This window comes from Cryptococcus neoformans (genome assembly GCF_000091045.1).
Source record: "Cryptococcus neoformans var. neoformans JEC21 chromosome 8 sequence".
Taxonomy (NCBI): domain Eukaryota; kingdom Fungi; phylum Basidiomycota; class Tremellomycetes; order Tremellales; family Cryptococcaceae; genus Cryptococcus; species Cryptococcus deneoformans.
This window is the reverse complement of record NC_006693.1, coordinates 89,160-107,436: the sequence shown is the minus strand read 5'-3', so window position 1 is coordinate 107,436 and position 18,277 is coordinate 89,160. Positions and strand designations below refer to the sequence as shown.

General features: G+C 47.2%; 6 protein-coding genes and 1 non-coding gene across 7 annotated transcripts; 3 read left to right on the top strand and 4 right to left on the bottom strand.

Moving 5' to 3' along the window:
• Nucleotides 1-353: 353 nt before the first annotated feature.
• CNH03480 (ubiquitin-protein ligase, putative) lies at nucleotides 354-3,767 on the top strand. Its single transcript, XM_572576.2, has 5 exons — nucleotides 354-1,561; nucleotides 1,610-2,124; nucleotides 2,186-2,333; nucleotides 2,387-2,596; nucleotides 2,649-3,767. The coding sequence occupies exons 1-5, from the start codon at nucleotides 611-613 to the stop codon at nucleotides 3,609-3,611; spliced, it is 2,787 nt and encodes a 928-aa protein (XP_572576.1). The 5' UTR covers nucleotides 354-610; the 3' UTR covers nucleotides 3,612-3,767.
• Nucleotides 3,691-5,512, bottom strand: CNH03490 (expressed protein). Its single transcript, XM_024657737.1, has 9 exons — nucleotides 5,313-5,512; nucleotides 5,036-5,276; nucleotides 4,887-4,977; nucleotides 4,683-4,832; nucleotides 4,566-4,631; nucleotides 4,424-4,504; nucleotides 4,288-4,373; nucleotides 4,052-4,219; nucleotides 3,691-3,999 (listed from the first exon to the last, which is right to left on the bottom strand). Exons 2-9 carry the CDS (start codon nucleotides 5,150-5,152, stop codon nucleotides 3,958-3,960), a joined length of 801 nt encoding a protein of 266 aa, XP_024513404.1. The 5' UTR covers nucleotides 5,153-5,276; nucleotides 5,313-5,512; the 3' UTR covers nucleotides 3,691-3,957.
• Nucleotides 5,513-6,638: 1,126 nt separating this feature from the next.
• On the top strand, nucleotides 6,639-7,779 carry CNH03500 (hypothetical protein). Its single transcript, XM_024657738.1, has 5 exons — nucleotides 6,639-6,725; nucleotides 6,828-7,009; nucleotides 7,076-7,144; nucleotides 7,201-7,263; nucleotides 7,324-7,779. The coding sequence occupies exons 2-5, from the start codon at nucleotides 6,957-6,959 to the stop codon at nucleotides 7,589-7,591; spliced, it is 453 nt and encodes a 150-aa protein (XP_024513405.1). The 5' UTR covers nucleotides 6,639-6,725; nucleotides 6,828-6,956; the 3' UTR covers nucleotides 7,592-7,779.
• CNH03510 (v-SNARE, putative) lies at nucleotides 7,632-10,105 on the bottom strand. The gene is made up of 5 exons (XM_572516.2): nucleotides 10,010-10,105; nucleotides 9,845-9,935; nucleotides 9,620-9,728; nucleotides 9,058-9,205; nucleotides 7,632-8,990 (listed from the first exon to the last, which is right to left on the bottom strand). Coding segments are annotated over exons 1-5 (363 nt in total). The 5' UTR covers nucleotides 10,012-10,105; the 3' UTR covers nucleotides 7,632-8,977.
• Nucleotides 10,106-11,268: 1,163 nt separating this feature from the next.
• Nucleotides 11,269-14,027, bottom strand: CNH03520 (histone deacetylase 1 (hd1), putative). Its single transcript, XM_572517.2, has 12 exons — nucleotides 13,496-14,027; nucleotides 13,326-13,443; nucleotides 13,194-13,268; nucleotides 13,029-13,140; nucleotides 12,812-12,980; nucleotides 12,669-12,761; nucleotides 12,511-12,619; nucleotides 12,366-12,441; nucleotides 12,229-12,312; nucleotides 12,086-12,175; nucleotides 11,884-12,032; nucleotides 11,269-11,815 (listed from the first exon to the last, which is right to left on the bottom strand). Exons 1-12 carry the CDS (start codon nucleotides 13,838-13,840, stop codon nucleotides 11,370-11,372), a joined length of 1,866 nt encoding a protein of 621 aa, XP_572517.1. The 5' UTR covers nucleotides 13,841-14,027; the 3' UTR covers nucleotides 11,269-11,369.
• Nucleotides 14,028-14,147: 120 nt separating this feature from the next.
• CNH03530 lies at nucleotides 14,148-14,255 on the top strand. The gene has a single exon. It is a non-coding gene; the product is annotated as a tRNA-Lys (tRNA).
• Nucleotides 14,256-14,589: 334 nt separating this feature from the next.
• CNH03540 (hypothetical protein) lies at nucleotides 14,590-18,226 on the bottom strand. The gene is made up of 6 exons (XM_024657739.1): nucleotides 18,094-18,226; nucleotides 17,422-18,006; nucleotides 16,447-17,354; nucleotides 15,488-16,284; nucleotides 15,070-15,402; nucleotides 14,590-15,003 (listed from the first exon to the last, which is right to left on the bottom strand). Exons 4-5 carry the CDS (start codon nucleotides 16,148-16,150, stop codon nucleotides 15,232-15,234), a joined length of 834 nt encoding a protein of 277 aa, XP_024513406.1. The 5' UTR covers nucleotides 16,151-16,284; nucleotides 16,447-17,354; nucleotides 17,422-18,006; nucleotides 18,094-18,226; the 3' UTR covers nucleotides 14,590-15,003; nucleotides 15,070-15,231.
• Between the last annotated feature and the right edge of the window lie 51 nt (nucleotides 18,227-18,277).

Below are 18,277 nucleotides of genomic sequence, written 5' to 3'. Positions count from 1 at the left end.
GAATTTGTGATAGAAACGACGTCGTCGTCGTCGTCGTCCATCCTCGTCGAGTACGGTCTACACGTTATAAGAATAGAGGCATTTGGCTGTCGAGCGATTGCTCATTCAAGGCCATCATAATTTGGATATAAACCTCAACATATATGCTTACATGTACAAAAGGAAGATACCGAAGCCCATGGACTCTGATACAGCTATTCTTGAGGATACGCATGCATATGATCACAAGATACGTTTGGATAACTAATTAAAAGAGATTGTTGAGTTGTCGTTTATTTGAGGCCGTTGCAGTCATCGCCGGTCGCGGCTAATAGAATAGCAACTTTGCAATTTATTAATCTTCTCCTTTGTCTCAAATCCTCATCCTCGTCCTCATCTTCATCCGTACTTTGCTTCTAACCCGTCTCTTCCATCTACAATGGCCAGTCCATCCTGATATCCTAACGGTCCACGCAGTACAAAGAGAAGACTTGGAGAGCGGGAAATACCCTGCAATCTAGACTTGCAATCACTACCTATTCATCTTTCCGCCGGCGGTCCGCACTCATTCGCCGCCGTACGATATATAGACAATTGTCTCCCATTCATTTCCTCTATCAACGACCTCAACATGCCCGTACGACCGTCAAGGAGCAACTCGGATTCTTCTATACCCTATGTGACAAACTCATCCCTGGCCTCGTCCTACCGCCCTACATCGATCAGAGAAAGAGAAACATCACCCATTAATACTTTCAACCAACTCTCTCTTGAAAGATCTCTCACTCCACCTAAGGCCCCCCGACTTGCACCTCAGGTGACCCACGACCCCAAATACACGCGTCACAAAAGAACCCAAGTGCTTAGAAATACGAGCGGAACACCGTCCGCGGCGAGCACGGACGATGAAGATGATCAGGATGAGCGTGGAAGGGGTGGTATAGACGAGGAGGTGAAAAGCTGGTTGGAGCTACGTGATGGACAGGGATGGAAGAGAATCGGAAAATACAAGAGTGTCAACAAAAGGGGTGAAATCAAGAACGATCTGACGAATCAACTGCCGCCCGAAATCCTGATTCAGATATTCCGGTACCTACCTGGAAACAAGGATCTCCTGTCTGTCCTTTTGGTCTCCCGTTTTTGGTGTCTTTGTGCCTTTTCATTATTATGGTACAAACCCACTCTTCCAACAATCACGCAACTCGCCTCGATTGTTCGTGTAATTCATTCTCCTACCCGATCCCTACCTTACGCCAACGCCATCAGACGGCTGCCTCTCATCCAACTAGGTCCGACTCTCACTGACGAGCTATTCACGTCTCTATTAGTGTGTTCAAGATTGGAGAGGCTTAATATCAGTGGTGCCGACAAGCTCACTTCTGGGGCTTTGCGAAATGTCATCGCCTGTATGCCGAATCTGGTATCCTTGGATTTGACAGGTGTCATCAACACCGATGATGCCGTCCTGGTGATTGTGGGTGAAACCTGCCAGAAGCTGCAAGCTATCAATCTGTCTGAATGTAGATTGGTCGGGGATGAGGGTGTCTTGGCACTGGCGAAGGAAAGCAGAGCGCTCCGCAGGGTGCGTACTTTCCCCTTGTTATCAGGAAATTGCTGACTCTGGCAATAGATCAAGTTTGAAAAATGTCATCGAATAACACAAAAATCACTCATCCCTCTTATCCGCGCGTGCCCCCTTGTTTTGGAATATGACTTTCAAGATGTCATTTCTTTATCCTCTTCTGTCCTTCACACTGTCTTCCTGCACGCCTCTCATCTCCGCGAAATACGCGTGAATGGCTGCGTCTCCCTCAACGAAAATTGTATACCCAATTTGCTCGATTTGAGCGAAATGCAAGACGACGGAGTTGCCAAAGTGTCAGAAGACGTGGGGATCAAAATCGAACCTGCGGAAGGCGTAACGATGTGGCGACCGGTGACGACCACTTTCGAGTATTTGAGAGTGGTTGATATGACTGGGTGTACGGATCTGGGTGATAAAGCTGTTGATAACCTAATTACCAATGCGCCAAAATTGAGACAGTTGACGTTGAACAAATGTCCCGCGTTGACAGATAAGAGTTTGGAAAGTATTGGAAAGCTGGGGAAGCATTTACATAACTTGCATTTGGGACATGTCAGCTTGTGAGTATTCAGCATTCAGCTTGGCGGGCGTGACAGTATAGACAAACTGATCGAGATACAGGATCACCGATGATGGGGTTATCAACCTAGCGAGATCATGTACCAGACTGCGCTACCTTGACTTGGCTTGTTGCACTTTGTTGACCGATGCTTGCGTGGCTGAGATTGGTGAGAACATGCCAAAGCTGAAGAGGTTTGGTCTGGTCAAGGTATATCTCAATGAGTAAAGTCAGTGTCTGAAGTGCTGAACTTTTTTCAACAGGTCACCAATATCACGGACGAAGCGATATATTCTCTTGTCAGAAAGCATACTTCGTTGGAGCGGGTGCATTTATCGTACTGCGACCAGCTTAGCGTTAAGGCGATTGCATACCTTCTCAACAAACTTGCTCACATTAAGCACCTGAGTCTTACAGGTGTGAGCTCTTTCAAAGTCCCTGAACTCCAGGAATTCTGCCGTCCACCCCCAGATGTGAGTATCCTTTAAAGATATGCTTTCATTATCAAGCTCATTTCCACGTTAGTTCTTCAACGATCATCAACGGGCTGCATTCTGCGTCTTCTCCGGCTCAAGAGTTGTCGACCTTCGCGATTATCTCAATAACCACTATCTCCCCTCAATGGAAGTTGACACCTCTGAAGATTCGGGCCATGACGGTGCGGCTTCCAGTACCTCATCCCTGACCATCCCCAGGGCTGCACCCACCCCCGATCATTCATCAATTTCAAACAGCGTTGCTCAACACAGCAATCTTGTGTATAGGCAGTCATTGTCGAATCTGAATGATGTTTGGGAAGACGCTCCATCCCCTATCTCTCCCACCCCTATGTCTCGACCTCAACCACCGCACATTCTCACCGCATCGATCCAATATCAAAGCGTCCAACCTGGTGAAGGCGCTCCCTTCCCTATCGCGTCGACGTCTACCTCACCTCCCACTTTCACGTCTTCGTCATCTGCTAGGCTCACTCCCAACCCGACATCCGCCGCTCCATCATATTTCAATATCAGCTCAAGTCCTAGCTTACATAATCGCTTTGCCTATGGTGGTACTACCTTGCCTACCCATTTGGATTACCTCGTACCCCCGTCTCAGGAATCTTCTAGATCGTCCAGCATGAGCTCGAACGGGGATAGGTTCCCGTTCATTCCACATCAAGTTTTATCTGAGCGCAGCCGAGGCCCAGATGCGCCGAGTAGACGGGATAGACCGTCTGGACCTAGAGTGCCGTCAGACTCGTATAATGTGTCTCCCTCATATGCTAATGAGTTCGCATCATATTGGTCGAGGGAGGGCCGGCTACCACCAGCATCAGATGCAGAAGTCGGGATGGCGCGTACGCATATTGCTGAAGAACCTATGACTCAAGTCCCGAATTTGTCTCATCGTCCAGGTGCAAATGGGTCATCGTCATCGAGCGCGGGCGCTCAAAGGGAAGGAGGAAGGGGCTCAAGATGGTTACAGCGGTTCGGTAACGGACGTTGATTGGCTGTCGTAATCGTGTATGGGAGAGGAGCGGTTGAAACATGTGTACAAAACAAGAGATTTCGGTCATGTTGTTCAGTAAGGTACGATTCATACATAGTAGCATAGCAGGAAAATTGTTGGATAATTATGTTCTATGTAGAGTGATGATTCTCAAAATTTAAACGGGCTAATGAGTGTTAATTGGAGATAGTGCGTTCGGGTATGCCAACACTAACCTGCATCCAATAATGTGTATTAAGAAATGATAGGATGAAAAAATATTATACTATTATGCGAACATGTGCTTTCTCGTCACTCCAACATACTCCCTAAACAATAAAGATTCCCTTCTTTTGCTTATAAGTTAAAGAGGGGTTTTGTGGTCAACAGTCGTTCGCCGGTGCAGCTAGCTAGCTGTCAGCAATTTGCTTGGGGACGTTTTCTGGCAGGTAGCGTACGGAAATGTCGTCCAAAGAGTGTTCAGCCATTCGGTGGCTACCAAGTTGAATTTCGGATCGTCGGAGGGCATTACGGGAGAAAAAGATCGCACCAAAGTACCAGAGAGCAAGGAGAGCAAAGCCGAAAACGGCAATAGTAACACAGGCTCCAATCCAACCAGCTTGGAGCTATTGAGAACCTGTATTAGCAAGGCATGAATTTGGATCGGCTTGGCCGGAGGAAAAGCAAGGCTTACGGGAGTGACTTTACCAGACTTGGCGGTGACGGTGACGGTGGTGGTAGAATCAGAAGAAGTAGAAGAGCCACCGTTTTTGGTGATGACTAAGATGACAGTCAGTTCTGGCAACTGACAGTTTTAGGATCAAACATACTGGTAGAGGTGTTGGAGCAGGTAACGCTCATGACATGATCGGAAGTGAAAGAGATATCGGCACATTGGTAACCATCTTGTTCTGCAGGAAACAATCATTTTAGAGATACTATTCCCTAAGCTAGTCATCAAGCAGCACTTACCGGTAACTTCGTCGTGATAGAAAACTTGCAATGTGATGTCGTCGCCGAAATTAAAGCCCTCATCCTCTGCAATGCGTAAGTTGGAAATAATCACAAGGAATAACAAGGCCGACAAACCGAAAAGATTTTCGCCATCCAAACACATAGTACCAGCGGTCGCCGATTCAATAGTGGCCAAAGTGACCGCATTGGACATATCAGATGATGTGGAGTAGGAAATAACGACGTTGCTGACATCGTTGGAGACCTGGAACTCCATACCAGTACCTATGAGACATGTATCGGTACTTAAGAACTGCTTGGACCAACCAGATTACTTACTAAGGCCGTAGTAAGTTTGGTTGACGGTGGTGAAGCCACCACACGGGGAGGTACCCATTGTGGAGTAATCCCATCCTCGTGGTGTAGGTTCCTTCCGCCGACGTCAGTTAACATTTTTCCAGAACCTGATCGTTCGATCTGTTTCTCACCAAAAATCCAAGAACACCCGGGTAGCTGATGTCTCTTTTTTGGATAGTGGTGGGGGAAGCCGAGGCTCCAGAAGCAGCAGCTAATGCCAAAGGAAGGATATGAGTGAGGCTCAGCATTGTGACTACACGAAAAACTGCTTTGATCGATTGAAGTATAGCTAGAGGAAAGACAAGCAAGAGTGAAAACAGCCAGATGAAGGACAAATGAGCGCTTAAAAGCAGTTTTTTTCTTTGAGAAGGTCTTTTCATCAGTTTATAATGTAGCCTGTTCACGTACTATTTCCATGAGATTTCGTATCCAAAAGAAAATGGCGCAAACCTGATTCTGTCTCACAAATCCTTGCGAAGATCAACTACTAAGGTATCGAACACTGCTGCGCTCGGCAGATAACGGCCGATTTAGGAGTAATATTCCAGTTATCAGATAGGCACCAAGTATTAGTCTTTTAGATGATGTGCGGCGACTTTTTGAAGTTGTCGGAATGGAAGTTACATGCGGGCGAAGAGAAGTAAAGAAAAGAAGACAGGTTACCGACAGTCGGCCGATTGCGGCCGTAAAAGCTGAAATGTTGAATGTAAATGTGAGGTTCCCGGTTACCGGCAATTGTTTTCGCGTTTACGCTGACCGGCTTTCATTCTGCACCTGTTATAATATTATACGTGGAGCAACGAGAGGGAAGAAGGAAGGACGGGGCTAAGCTCGAGTCACCCACCTGCTTGTTCATGCATCGAGAATAAGCCATAGCGGTTTTTCTGGGTAGCTGTTGATGAGGAACAATACCAACACGTGCCTCTCACCTTTGGCTACTCCGTCCAGAAGGCATTTACTCAAGACAACACACTAAACGGGCACGCGACCTGTGGACGAACTTTGGTCGAACTGCAGTATGGACTGTGGTCTCATGCCACCCGGCAGTAATAGTCGTTCGTACATATTTTATTACCCGATAGTAGTTATCTGATAATGTCAGGGGCCAGGCACGATTTACTAAAAATCCGTTGCTGCTCGTTACGCATTTTGCCGCCGACGAGTGCCTGCAGCCGTGCGCAGTTGCCGGCAGTCTTTCTAGTCTATCCCGTCTTCTGATCTGCCTGCCATACGTACATGAAAGCTTTGTGGACGGTGGAAGAGCTTGGCAGATGCTGTAATCTGATAAGTCGAAGAATAAGAGCAAAAAGCGGAATTTTGTTCGGGAAGTGCAGGGTATTTAATTACGTTTTCTATTTGTCCTCGATCCTTGATTAGCTTTTCAAATGGGGGCCATATCCGAGCATCCAGAGTCGATCCTAACTGACCTGCCATTTTACTGAACATAATAACCTTAGTCACTACCCTTGGCACCTACAGATAATTGACGACCTCGTGTTCCTTTTGCTCTCTGCTCCTCTTCCTCTTCTCTGCCTTTTGCCCATCGCCCCCCATGGCCCATATGTTCCGCCTCGTGAAATTTAATTGGCGTGTCGGAGCCAAGACTTTCACTCGAATCAGGAAAGGTTCCAATTTAGTTACAGACTAACGCGAAACCGGCCGGGCGGTGAATTTCTTGACGGTACTTACGATGTTTGATAATGCCGTTACAAACCTTTCGGTGTGCCTCGGAGTGTTGAACGAAAGCGCAGTAAATTTCACCACATATTTTGGGAGCATTTTGTCGAAGGAAAAGGTGTACTGTCTGTTCTTTATTCAAGTGTAAGGACTTTCTTCCATATGTGACTGATCTGGATATTCGGCCGATTCAGCGTCTTGTATGCGTCTTTTTTCTGACTGGTTTTCCTGACTGGATGTCCTCAGATAAGGGCTTGTGGAAGCAATGGTATAAAGTCAAAGACTGCAAGATAAACGTTCCCTCAACAACAAATTTCTTTCAAAGTCCATCACTCGGCTCATTTTCAGACAGTCCCAATCACGGAAGCCATCAACATGAAGTTCTTCGTTGCTGCAGTTGCTCTTGTCCCTGCCGTCATGGTTAACGCGTGAGTAATCATTGTTCCTTCGTCAATTTCCTTCTCCAAGTTCAGTGGACTGACACGGCAGCCTAGCTATACCACCTGTATGCTCACTTGTATGAGCGAGCAGCAGCCTACCTATTGCCCTTCCGCTTCTTCTTAGTTAGTCTTCTCATTTCCTCATCTCATGCGAGTTGGTCACTCACGCCATTCACTAGCAATGAGACCTCTTGTCTCTGTTCCGACGATTTCATTACCTACGTTAAGAACTGCCTTTACCAGTACGCCAACAATCTTATTTCCTGCCCTTCAATTTAGCTAGCCGCTGACATCCACCGTAGGTCTGACTGTTCTACCGACGTCCCCGTGTGGTATGACCTTTCAGAAGACGCGTGCAACACCACAAGCTCTTCCTCCAGCGCCGCTGCCGCCTCCACAGCTTCGTCTCAGTCTTCCAGCTCTGATGCTGCAGCAAGCACCTCATCTGCCTCCACCGCTGAAACTTCTAGTGCCTCTTCCGGTGCCGCCTCCGTCTTTGGCAACGCCGCTGCCTTCGGCTCTGTTGCCATCGGCGTCTCCGCTGTCATCGGTGGCGCTCTTCTGCTCTAAGCGATAGACTGACATCTAGTCAGCTTTGCGCGAAGCACCCCTCGTAGTGAGATCGCAGCAAAACTAGAATAGCTTCTTTGAGAGTGTTTCCTTGACTTCTTCTTAAGTTTCTTCTATTCGTACAAGATTGAAATAATACAGCTCCTAATTGGGATCTTGAGATGCATCCTCCATGATGATTTGAGCATTCTCCCATCCCTTTCCACTTCTGACCACAAAACATATAATCAACTTTTCTTCTACTGCTACTTGGGTCATTACTCCCAATATGATATAACTTACCAACAAAGAATCCTTTCCTGTATCTTCCTCTTGTCAAGTTTTCCCACCCCTATCTTGTGTCTCGCCTCCCGCTCACATCTTTTCCTTTTCGTCACCCTCTTCGCATTTATCACTCCTACAACTGTTTCCCAAGATGCAGTGAATACCTAGATCATGTCATCATAAAAAATGTCAGTAAACTGAGTGAATTGCCATTGGTTAAATGATTGCTGTCTTGAAAAGACTGGTGCTGGAGTGAGTATGCCGGCGAGGCATGAGTCTGATGACAAGAAAACATACCCCATGTTATAGTATGCCTGTCTGACTTCATTTTCAAGAGGACAGGCATGTACCCACTCACCGGCTGACCCAGCTCTGATAAATGTGGATAATCATCCACTTATTCCCCCCAAGGTCTGCTCCGTCTTCGTGCTCTTCATCCAGTACAAGACGCCGCTGACGCCCTTCTCTTTTAGAATCTGCTAGTCCATTTCCTTACATTGACCTGTTTTTTAGATGGCAGCGATATATAGGAAGAGTTGGATATGTAATATCTCGTTGGTCCTAATGAGTGATGTCAGCAACATGTCATGTTGGCTGGATTTTATCGACCGTCTATCCTGACTTGTCTTTTTGTATATACTATCTCCGTATCTCTTGCTTGTCCACGAAGGCAGTGCGTATTTCAGTCTGTTTTTGGGTAGGACTTAAGCTTTTTATACATTATTGCGCAAATATCTGTTGTCACAGATGATGGTTTCTTTGCGATCAGCCACGGGGCATCAAGACATTACCGCAAAATTCAGAACCAAAGATCCTTATCTAATCAGTCGCAGTTACAATCAGTCTGCTTCTTACCAGCAGATGCCCTATAAAGTCGTAAAAGCATTCATTTCCGTATCCCGATCCAGTATCGAAGATTGAGAGCGAAAGTAAGAAATTCCTTGAGCGTCCACTAAATACCATTCTTCGCAGTTTTCCCCGTAAATGAAGCTAGGATATACACGAAAAAACGGAACTGGGGACCCTAAAATACCAGGGCGGAAGGGTATACACATAGTTGTGGGTAGCGATATTTCGAATATTTCAACAAAGGCCAAAAATTTGGGGATGAAGGCAGATTGTTTACTTCTGAACGCTGTGGGCACGCAATGAGATTGTCAGCGTCATGGAATGTTAATAAGAATATCGTGGGGTACGCTTACGCCTTGACGATAGGCACGACGATGATGACGATAAGGACGCAGACACCGACAGCGATAATTATTCGCATCTTCATGTCCTTCAACCACATTTGCTTGCGTACACGGCTGGCACCGCGGCGGAAACCTTGGGCAGAGACGGCTAAGGTGTCTAAAGACAGGGGAAGTTAGCAATCGCATTTCAGAACAAGGATAGGATAAATGCGAGCGCGAGGTTAGGAGGAGACGCTTGGAGTTGACTCAAAGGCCTGTGGACGCTATATGATAAACATATTGGGAGGGGGGGGGGGAGGGGGGTTGCAATAAGTGTGTTCAATTTAGGCAAAAAGACCGATCGTAGCAGATTAACGAGGTTCACTAGAGCAAAAGTCTTCAACTTCAAGCAGTGCTTTTCCTTTGGCAATGGTTCTGGGAACGCAGACACTGTGAGGTAAGACAACCTCAACGTCCCTACTGTACCATCTCTGCAGCCTTTCTAGCATGGCACTTCCTGCCTTTTGCTGTCTCACGAGCCATCAAACCCTCGACTTCCGACTAACAGCAATTCCAAAAGTGTCCAACTCACCAGTCTTATCCTGCAAAGCATCTAACCTTTCTCCTCGTTCAGCGACTTTTGTAATATTGTCATGCATAGTGTCGATTGTCTCGTCAATTTGCGATTGGATTGCTTGGATCTACACGTCGACGTGATCAGCTAATTAACCTTTCGGCGTTCTCATACTCCCATTCGTTCACCTAGAACAGGTGTTCTGAGCGCCCAAGGCCAGAGAACACGACGTTAATGACCCACCTTCGTACTTTGAGCATTGTTGCCGCTAGAAGAAGGGCCAGCTGGGGGTTGGGAACCAGAGGGGATGTAGGGGTCGTAAGGTTCAGAAGACCTAAGTCTTGATATCAGCGCACGGCGGAGTGGACGTTGGACTCGCAGTTCTGGGACTAGGAGCAGTATGCTTACATGGTTAAAGGCTGGGTACTGGGGATACTTGCGGCTTAGGTGAAGAGAAAAGGTAAAGCTGAGCAGTGGGATAGATTATGGAAAAGTATGTGAATGGCGCGGCTGTGCAGCACGGCGATGCTGTTGCTGCCGCCAATTAAGAAACAAAGTGGTGGGAACATCGTTACGTAAAGAAACTTCATGGAGATCTGTCGACGTCGATCCGCAGATCGAACGACATGACATCTGCTGAGGAATCCAGCATGTCGTGAGAAATGGCTTTGTTTGTGAAGTTTTTAAAAATGGCGAAGGGAAAGCTGCGTGTGATAAGAAACTGTTAAAGAAAATGAGGAGCAATGATTGCCTGTCACTTCTCAACCAAGATGAGCCTGGAAACGGCGGTATTAGTAGGAGGAGGAGATCCTGGCAAAATCCCCGTATGGCCTTCCCCCATGCTCAAGTGCGATTGGTGCAAGCCCACATACGAGATCTTTGGGGACACCCTTGTCGTTTCGCTATGGGAGGAAATGATTGCATCAAATACCATTGACAAATTTGCGACGTCGGATTTGGCCAATAACTTCTTGGTCGGTTTAGCAGGATGCGACCATCATTGCTAGTAAAACCTACAATGACCCTGGTCGGAGGTCTCTGAAGTGCTAATTGGAAACTTCTCTGGCCCGCTACCACATGGCCGGTCAAGCTTGGATATTTGAGAAGAGCCAAAATTCAAGATAACACCACTCACTTAAATGGGCCGAGGCAGCGCGTTTCAATCTTCTTCATGATTATGCCAGCCAGGTAAGTCTCCTTCACATCAATCAAATCATTGTTCCTCGGAAATAAATAAAAAGTACTCCTATTCACGGTTTCTCTATCCGTGAATACGAGCCCTAATCCCTCAAAATTTCTACTACTTACCGACTTCTTCCTCCCAGCAGCTTCTCGAACCCTATCGACAGGGAATTTTCTGAATATAATTCCTTGGAGGACCCACTCACAACTATCTTTTCGAATACAATTACTATGAGGCAAATTACGAGGCTGCTTCAGAACTGCCTTTGACATCATCGACTCCTCCTATTGTTCCAAAACGAGCAGGCCTTACGGCTGGGTGCGGTTTCACCAGATGCAGATCGATATGATCAGGCAAAAAATGAAGAGAGACCATTGGTCGAGAAAAGAGACTTCGTATGTTGAAACGAGAGAGAAAGGAGAAACATCGGGAGCTTGTAAGAAGAAAGCCACTCTCACGACATCATGTTCCGAATAATGAAACCAACAAGACTAATAATGCATACTGACCATGAAGTATGAACGCAAAACTGAAACCAAAAAAAGATTGCAACATCCCTCATTTTGATATGAGGCACATGCCTTTTCACGCTATACTCGCTGGCGTACCACCCCTCGACACGATCCCGTCCCCTTTCCACTGCTCTACCACCGGTATCCCCAACCGATCCTTCAATCCTCCTACACCATTGAGTCCATTGGTCACCACACCGATTCCGAAACCCGTCGCGTCTATCGGCTCAACTCCCACACCATTCAACTTGGGAACCACCTTGAAGAAACTCCTCTTCTTCTTCCCCAACACCCCACAAGGATCATCTTCCACTTCATTGGACGCTTCCTGCGCTGCTTCCCTTCTTTCGCGGTTACGTTGCAGTTGGGCGAGACGGGATGAGCGACCACGGCCGGAAAAATTGCCACCTTGACGTCTGGCTCGTCCGGGACGGGAGAAGGCTGGGGTGTCGGTTTCGGATTCGGAAGATGAAGAGGCGTCGACATCTAGGACATTGGCTCGGCGCCGTTTCAACAGTTCTATAAAAACGGAGATCTTCATGAGTTTTCTGATGAAGATGTGGTTTCGGGCGGGATGGTTGGCTCACTCTTTATACGCTGATCAATCTCATCTTCGGGTTCCTCGTCACCGCCATCCGTTATACCCAAAACCTGGCCAATAGTCTTACTTGGGACAGAACGCATTTGAGCAGAAGGAGCAAATGGAAGACTTCGGAGGTTCTCAAACACTTGATTCCTGATTCACAAAATGTTAGCTGCTGCTCATACCAGAAGGAACCGGAAGCTTACTTGATACGCTCCAGGTATTCGGGGGGATTATGGTCTACGGCATTGGTGGGCAAAACTTCAAGCTTGTATCGAGGTCCGTAATATTCCAAGCTATTTTATCTGTTAACATTTTCCTCATCACAAGAGATGAATGTAAGACGCACAATTGATTGTAAGGCAAGTCCTCAGCAAGGTCCACACCGCACATAATGGCAGTCTCCTTAGTCCAAGCCCTTGCAACGTTTTTACTATATCATTCATCAGCTATCGTAACTCTGCACAGAGTATCAGCTGGACTTACACAGTATATCCACCCCCACCAACCATCATAACAGGTACATTGAAACTCTTGATAAATCTGGCACACTCCGCATGACCTATTTCAGAAGGAGAACATGAGCTATTTATTCTTATTTCTCGGGCAGCACATGCAAAAGAAAACCTACCTTCCAAAGTTAGGTTGAAGCCACCGAGTTTGTCGCCTGATATAGAATCGGCACCCATTTGAAGGACGACAGCGCTGGGTCGGAAGTGTGACATGATACGGTCAATCACCTGATTTAACATCAGCTTCTGTTAGAAAGAGTCGCGATGGGATACTCACAGGCTTGAATATTGATTGGAAACTGTCATCGGTGATACCGTCTCGGAGTGGGACGTTCACGGCGTAGCCTTTTCCTTTCTTCATACCAACATCCTGTCGATTTTATCAGCAAAAGATCTTTATACACCTAACAAAGAACTCACTCTGACATCACCTGTACCAGGAAAGAATTCTCCAAATCGGTGGAAACTACAAGTCATGACCCTGTCCGTTACGTAGAACGCTTCCTCTACACCGTCTCCGTGATGTACGTCAACATCAATGTAGAGAACTCGGGGATGTATTCTGAGAAGCTCAAGAATACCCAACACACTGCAAACATGTAAGCTAAGAAACCTTAAGAAAAGGGCAGGAACATACATGTCATTCACGTAGCAGAAACCACTTGCTTCAGTCTTCTTGGCGTGATGCAGACCACCAGCCCAATTGATGACAATGTCGGCAGCACCGGCGTTCAGACGTTCAGCAGCACCTATTGCAATCGGATAAGTGCTCAAATCTAGTACAGAAGGGGCAAAATCGTACCTAACGATCCACCTGCAGAGATGGTGCAGAACTCGAATAAACCGTCGAATGCGGGACAGTCCTCACCAATAAGGCCTAGATGGCATGTCAATGGTCTGAAATGTACGGGAAAATGCTGCAGGAGAGACTTACACCTCGTTCCGCCCCCTGTTAAAGCATCCGCAGTCTCCGGGGTAACTGCCTCTAGCAGGTCTATATATTCATCTGTATGAAACCGAGTCATTTCTTCTTTGGTAGCCCTTCGAGGTTTCTACAAAAATTTGGTTGGTCATACTTCTCCAAAGAAGGCGAGCAACACTTACAAAAACCTGCATCGTCTTACTCCTTGATCCCCTAAGCGCCGCCTTTTCCCACTTCACTTCTGCATCGCCCATCTCGCCTCCCCCCCAATTTTGGGCAATCTCATCATTCACTGCCCTCTTTCCTTCGCCCCATACTTCTGCGGGGCCATGCTCCTGCCCTTCCTCATCACACATCCCGTAGTTGACAATCAAATTGTGCGCCATCCTTATTCGGTGGGGCTTCATGGGATGACCCAGATAGTAGTTGTAGTTTCCCACATCCTGATCGTAATAGTATGCTACCCTGCGAGAGGAGGAGGAAGATGGAGGTGGGGATGGGTCTATCGGTGGCTGGGCGGACAGCATTGTGGCTGTAGGTGGAGGTGGGAGGTAATTGCTTGTGTATCGCGGAGATCTACTTGAAAGTGCAGGAGGAGTAGTGCGCTGTTATTGGAGGCTCCGGATGTCTATTTAGCTCCTCTATAGACGAGTCAATTGTAGACCAAAAAAACAAACGGTGCGTTTAGTATGGTGGTTCGGGAAACAACCTAACGAACTATATGTAGAGGACGGAAATGCGCGTACGTAACAAGGAGTTGAGAAAGGAACTCCACTTACTTAAAGATAAGCTAAACACATCCATCAAAGTGCTAGAGTCAAGCAAAATATAAAAGCCCCCGTGGCGCAATCGGTAGCGCGCACGACTCTTAGAGTCTGCTTGAACCGGTTACGGGCCATCATCTCAATCGTGCGGTTGCGGGTTCGAGCCCCGCCGGAGGCTTCTTTTTGCTTTTTGTTTTACATAGTTTTGTTTGGTTCAACGTTTTAATTAAATACAGTTGGCTTCCTCAGATCCGGAGGAATATGGCCGTGCAACAATTTGGGGGGTTCCGGATCTCGATTCTCCCCCTCTGGAGGATGACGAAAAAGAAGGTTCTGTTTTCCAATGCCTGAAAAATTTCAGCAACATTTATCGGGCCTTAGGCTACCTTTGGGGACCTGGGAATGCACCTTTGAATTGACCTTCTAAAGTGCTCTCGACGCTCCCAAACTCAGCTCCAAGCCTGGTCAACCAGTTTTCATAAACGTCCCCAAGGACTTATTCCACCTTCAAATGCATACATAAGCTGCCATCAATTCCGATCCAAGCTTTTAGTCCACCTTTATATGCATACATAAATAATGTGCCATCAATCCCACTTTAGCCTGGGGTTCTTATCTTTCCCAACTGGTGACTAGGCTTGACTGGGATTGCTGCAGGACCTTGGTTTGGATTACCATAGCCTTGTCACTATTTCAACAACCATCTGCTGGCTTTTCAATGCTGCACTGCAGGCTAGGAGAACTTTTGAATGTCGAGCAAAGCCATCTTCGTAGCAAGCATTCTCCATAGCTACATTGGTTATATTATTACATATTTCATCCGCCACCATCATTCCCCCCTCCTCTGCTGCGACCTCCACTTCCACAAATTCTGCCACATGCTGCTAATCCTCCCATCCCCTTCTCCCCGGTCGTCTCGAGCATGGCTGGTATCCATCCAAGTCAGTGAGAGAAAACAAGCAGACAGGAAGGCCATGGACCTGTAGACTTACTCGTCATAGAAGTCTATGATGGCTTGCTGTTCGACATCCTCCAGACTCCGAAAAAAGGAAATGCCGGAATGATAAACCGTATCATGTACGGCTATATCGACATTGTCGATTTTCGGAGCCACAGACAGAACAAAATGTACCTGAGCGGCGAGTTGAAACCGGTTAGTGGAAGTCTCTTGGCGTAATTTTCGCTATCCCATTCACGATGGAGGACGCGTACATAATGGTAGCGATCGAAGACGCAGTGGCCTTCGATCTCTGTGCCGTGGTAGGCGCTCCATACTGGCTGTTCTTTCTCAGGGATGCGGGGCCCAAATTGAGGACGTGCAAGACCTATCACCGTTGTAGCAATCAGTATCAGACTGTGATGGGAAACACCGAATGATTTCCTCTTCCGCCCTCTGATACACCCACTCACCTTCTTCCAACAGTTCTCTACTGTCTCGCCCGTGATCTCATTCCAGGAATCATCGGCCATTTCCATAGCACTCTTGATGTCTACTTTGTAGCAAAGGTGTGGAGGTACACCGTCTTCGTAATTTGCAAGAGCGAACGGGATGACCTTGGCTCGGTAACGAGACTTAAAGGCACTGATGATTCCCGCGTCCATGGGTTGGACATGGGCAGGAAGGTTGGGTTTAAAGAATCGAAGGGTGATGTTGGTCAAACCACCAGGATCCTTGTAACCAGAGAGGTAACGTCGCTCTTGCCGGTTCCGTATTTCTCTTTTAGCGTTCCACTTCTCGTCTGGGTCTCCCCAATGGCGACGGAGGTACTTAAGGAATTCCTCGTAATTTTGGAGGAGTTCCGGTTGCTGTGCACGGTTCATCAGCGGGCGGAGGGATTTCATTACCTTATGCCGGCAATGGCTGATAATGAAGTTGATTTTTGCCTTGTCACTGTTGAAGGTCCCTGGGTAGCAGTCCATATAAAGGACACAGGAGGTTAGGAAGTTTTCTAACTCGGTGGGATTCCCACTAAACGAGTCAGGTTCTTTGGCTAGGTGCCTGGTTTCGGGCGCCCTAGAGTTGGTAGTGATAGAGGTGGTGTTCGTTGAGAACCTTTCAAGGATCTCCAGCATCCTGAGCTGGACGAGATCGGATGTGGAGGGGGGAACAGAGGTTGCTGATTCTTGAACTGGGGGGTTGGGGGGGAGTTGGTAATGAGTCGGGGGATTGAATTGGTCCTTCCTCGTTGGAGGACTGACCGGCCGACCTGGTGTTGTATGGGATGGTTGGGAGAGGAGCCATGATGGTAATCGGGTTGGGGTATGTATAGGTGAAACATATGGATAGATGAAAAAGAGAAGAGCGTCGGTATGAGAAAATCAATACACTCCTTGGTCAGCAAGGCTTTAAGACGGATTGAGAAACTTACTGTACACAGGCGCCCTATCGTACACCCTCTTCTTCCCCCTTATTAGCACCCTGTCCAGAATGATCCCTCGCAATAGTCCGCTTTCATCTACTATTCCTCCTCCTCCAAAGTATTTCTCATCTCATCAGCACTGCCGTCCTTGCTTTCCAAACCGTCTTGAATTGCCTGGAGCCTCAGTGCACGGATCGCGGCTCCGTGTAGTACTCCACCAAGTGCCTTTGTAGCCCACTAAGCCTATTTGGGTCCTTGGCTATGACCGTCATATCATTCAAAACTTCCTAATTTCCAAGCACTTCCCCAATATCTCCCCCTTGGTAGCCTTCGGTGCTTCTCCCTCATCTTCCTCTCCTCGCAAAACTATAAGCACATCGTCGGTTACTTCATCTGACATCATAGTTATCCCATTCCACAATCCCCGAACCTCCCCTCTCCCCCAAACACATTTATGCAACACCTTCAGCTTGCTTCTTTCAATATTCTGCAACCATCAGCTCCTGGCATTTTGCTTGTTGAGCAGCTGCTATCGAAAGTTCTTGGTACATTGCGGATATTTCCATCGATGTCGAGACAGCTTTCTCAGCATTGGCTGACAGTTCCTGTTCTTGCAATGAACTCAGTTGATCGTCAACGCAAAATTCGGGTACGCCTGTGCCGCTGAAATGGCCGGGGAAAGCAAGGTCGCTAGTGTCGTCGCTGTTGTTGCCAACAGGTCTTCTTCGTCAACATTAACTTCCTCGAGAAAAGAGTCCAACCCTGTCTCGATGCCGATCGAAAGCGCTGTAATCTGATTGAAGTCCCAAAATGGGGCCTTGCGAAGTCGAATTGCCGTGAAGACAAAGAGTAACCAGTCCATAGGGCCTTCAACAGATTCCTCGTACAACAAGAACAAATGCTTGCAGAGGAAATATCTACAATCGCAACTTTTTAGACTCTGTAATACGATGTCCTCATGACAGTATACAATAGAGTACTCACGGGGATTTGTTGATTCCTAGGTTATCTATGATACGTAAAGAAAGAGAAGAAAAAGGTCGCGCAAAGAGGTATAAAGCCGTCCAACGAACCAACCAACCCAATCCGTCCTCGCTTTCCCTGAGCCTCCACCGCATCACACGTACTCGACTACAACAACAGGATTTACGTTGTCGCGGCAGAACGGACCTACCTCGTGGATCAACTTATAGACCGTTGTTCGTGTCAAGTCGAGGACGTGAGTGTAGATGCAAGAAACTGTTCTTGATCACTTCCAAAGATATGAACATTTTTGACGGGGAAAAAACGAGATGGGCCAATGGGTGTCTCCCAAGCAACATATTTATCTTGCGCAAGGGCATGCAGTGAAGGTGCGCAGAGCGGCGCATAGTTCCCATCGTCCCAACATGAGCCAGTTGATCTACACGTAAGCTCACAGCGCAGGAAGGTCATTGGCCTGTAAAGTCGACTTTCGAAAAACGAAGCAGGAATAACTTTCTTCGCAGAAACGATACCTGCACCGCCCACTTATGTATGACCGATCCGTCCCTGTCGCATAGCTCCGCCGGAATGGCTGGATGGGCATCGCTAAATTCCATAAGGGGTAAAGAGCAAGGGTCAGCGTACGAACTTTATCAGCTTAAAGTTGAACGAATTCGAAGTAGTTGTATTTACCGAAAAATTGTCTGCAGGATAGTTGATAGTTCCCAAACATACGGAGCAGATATTGCACCAAACCAGCACTAATCTGCTCCTTGAGAGATACGAGGGAGTTGTTGTGGGAGAGTACTAAATGAAAGTATTGTTTATGTGCTTCGTTTCTGCATGGTTCATTCGTCGAGTTGAGATCCCCGAAGAA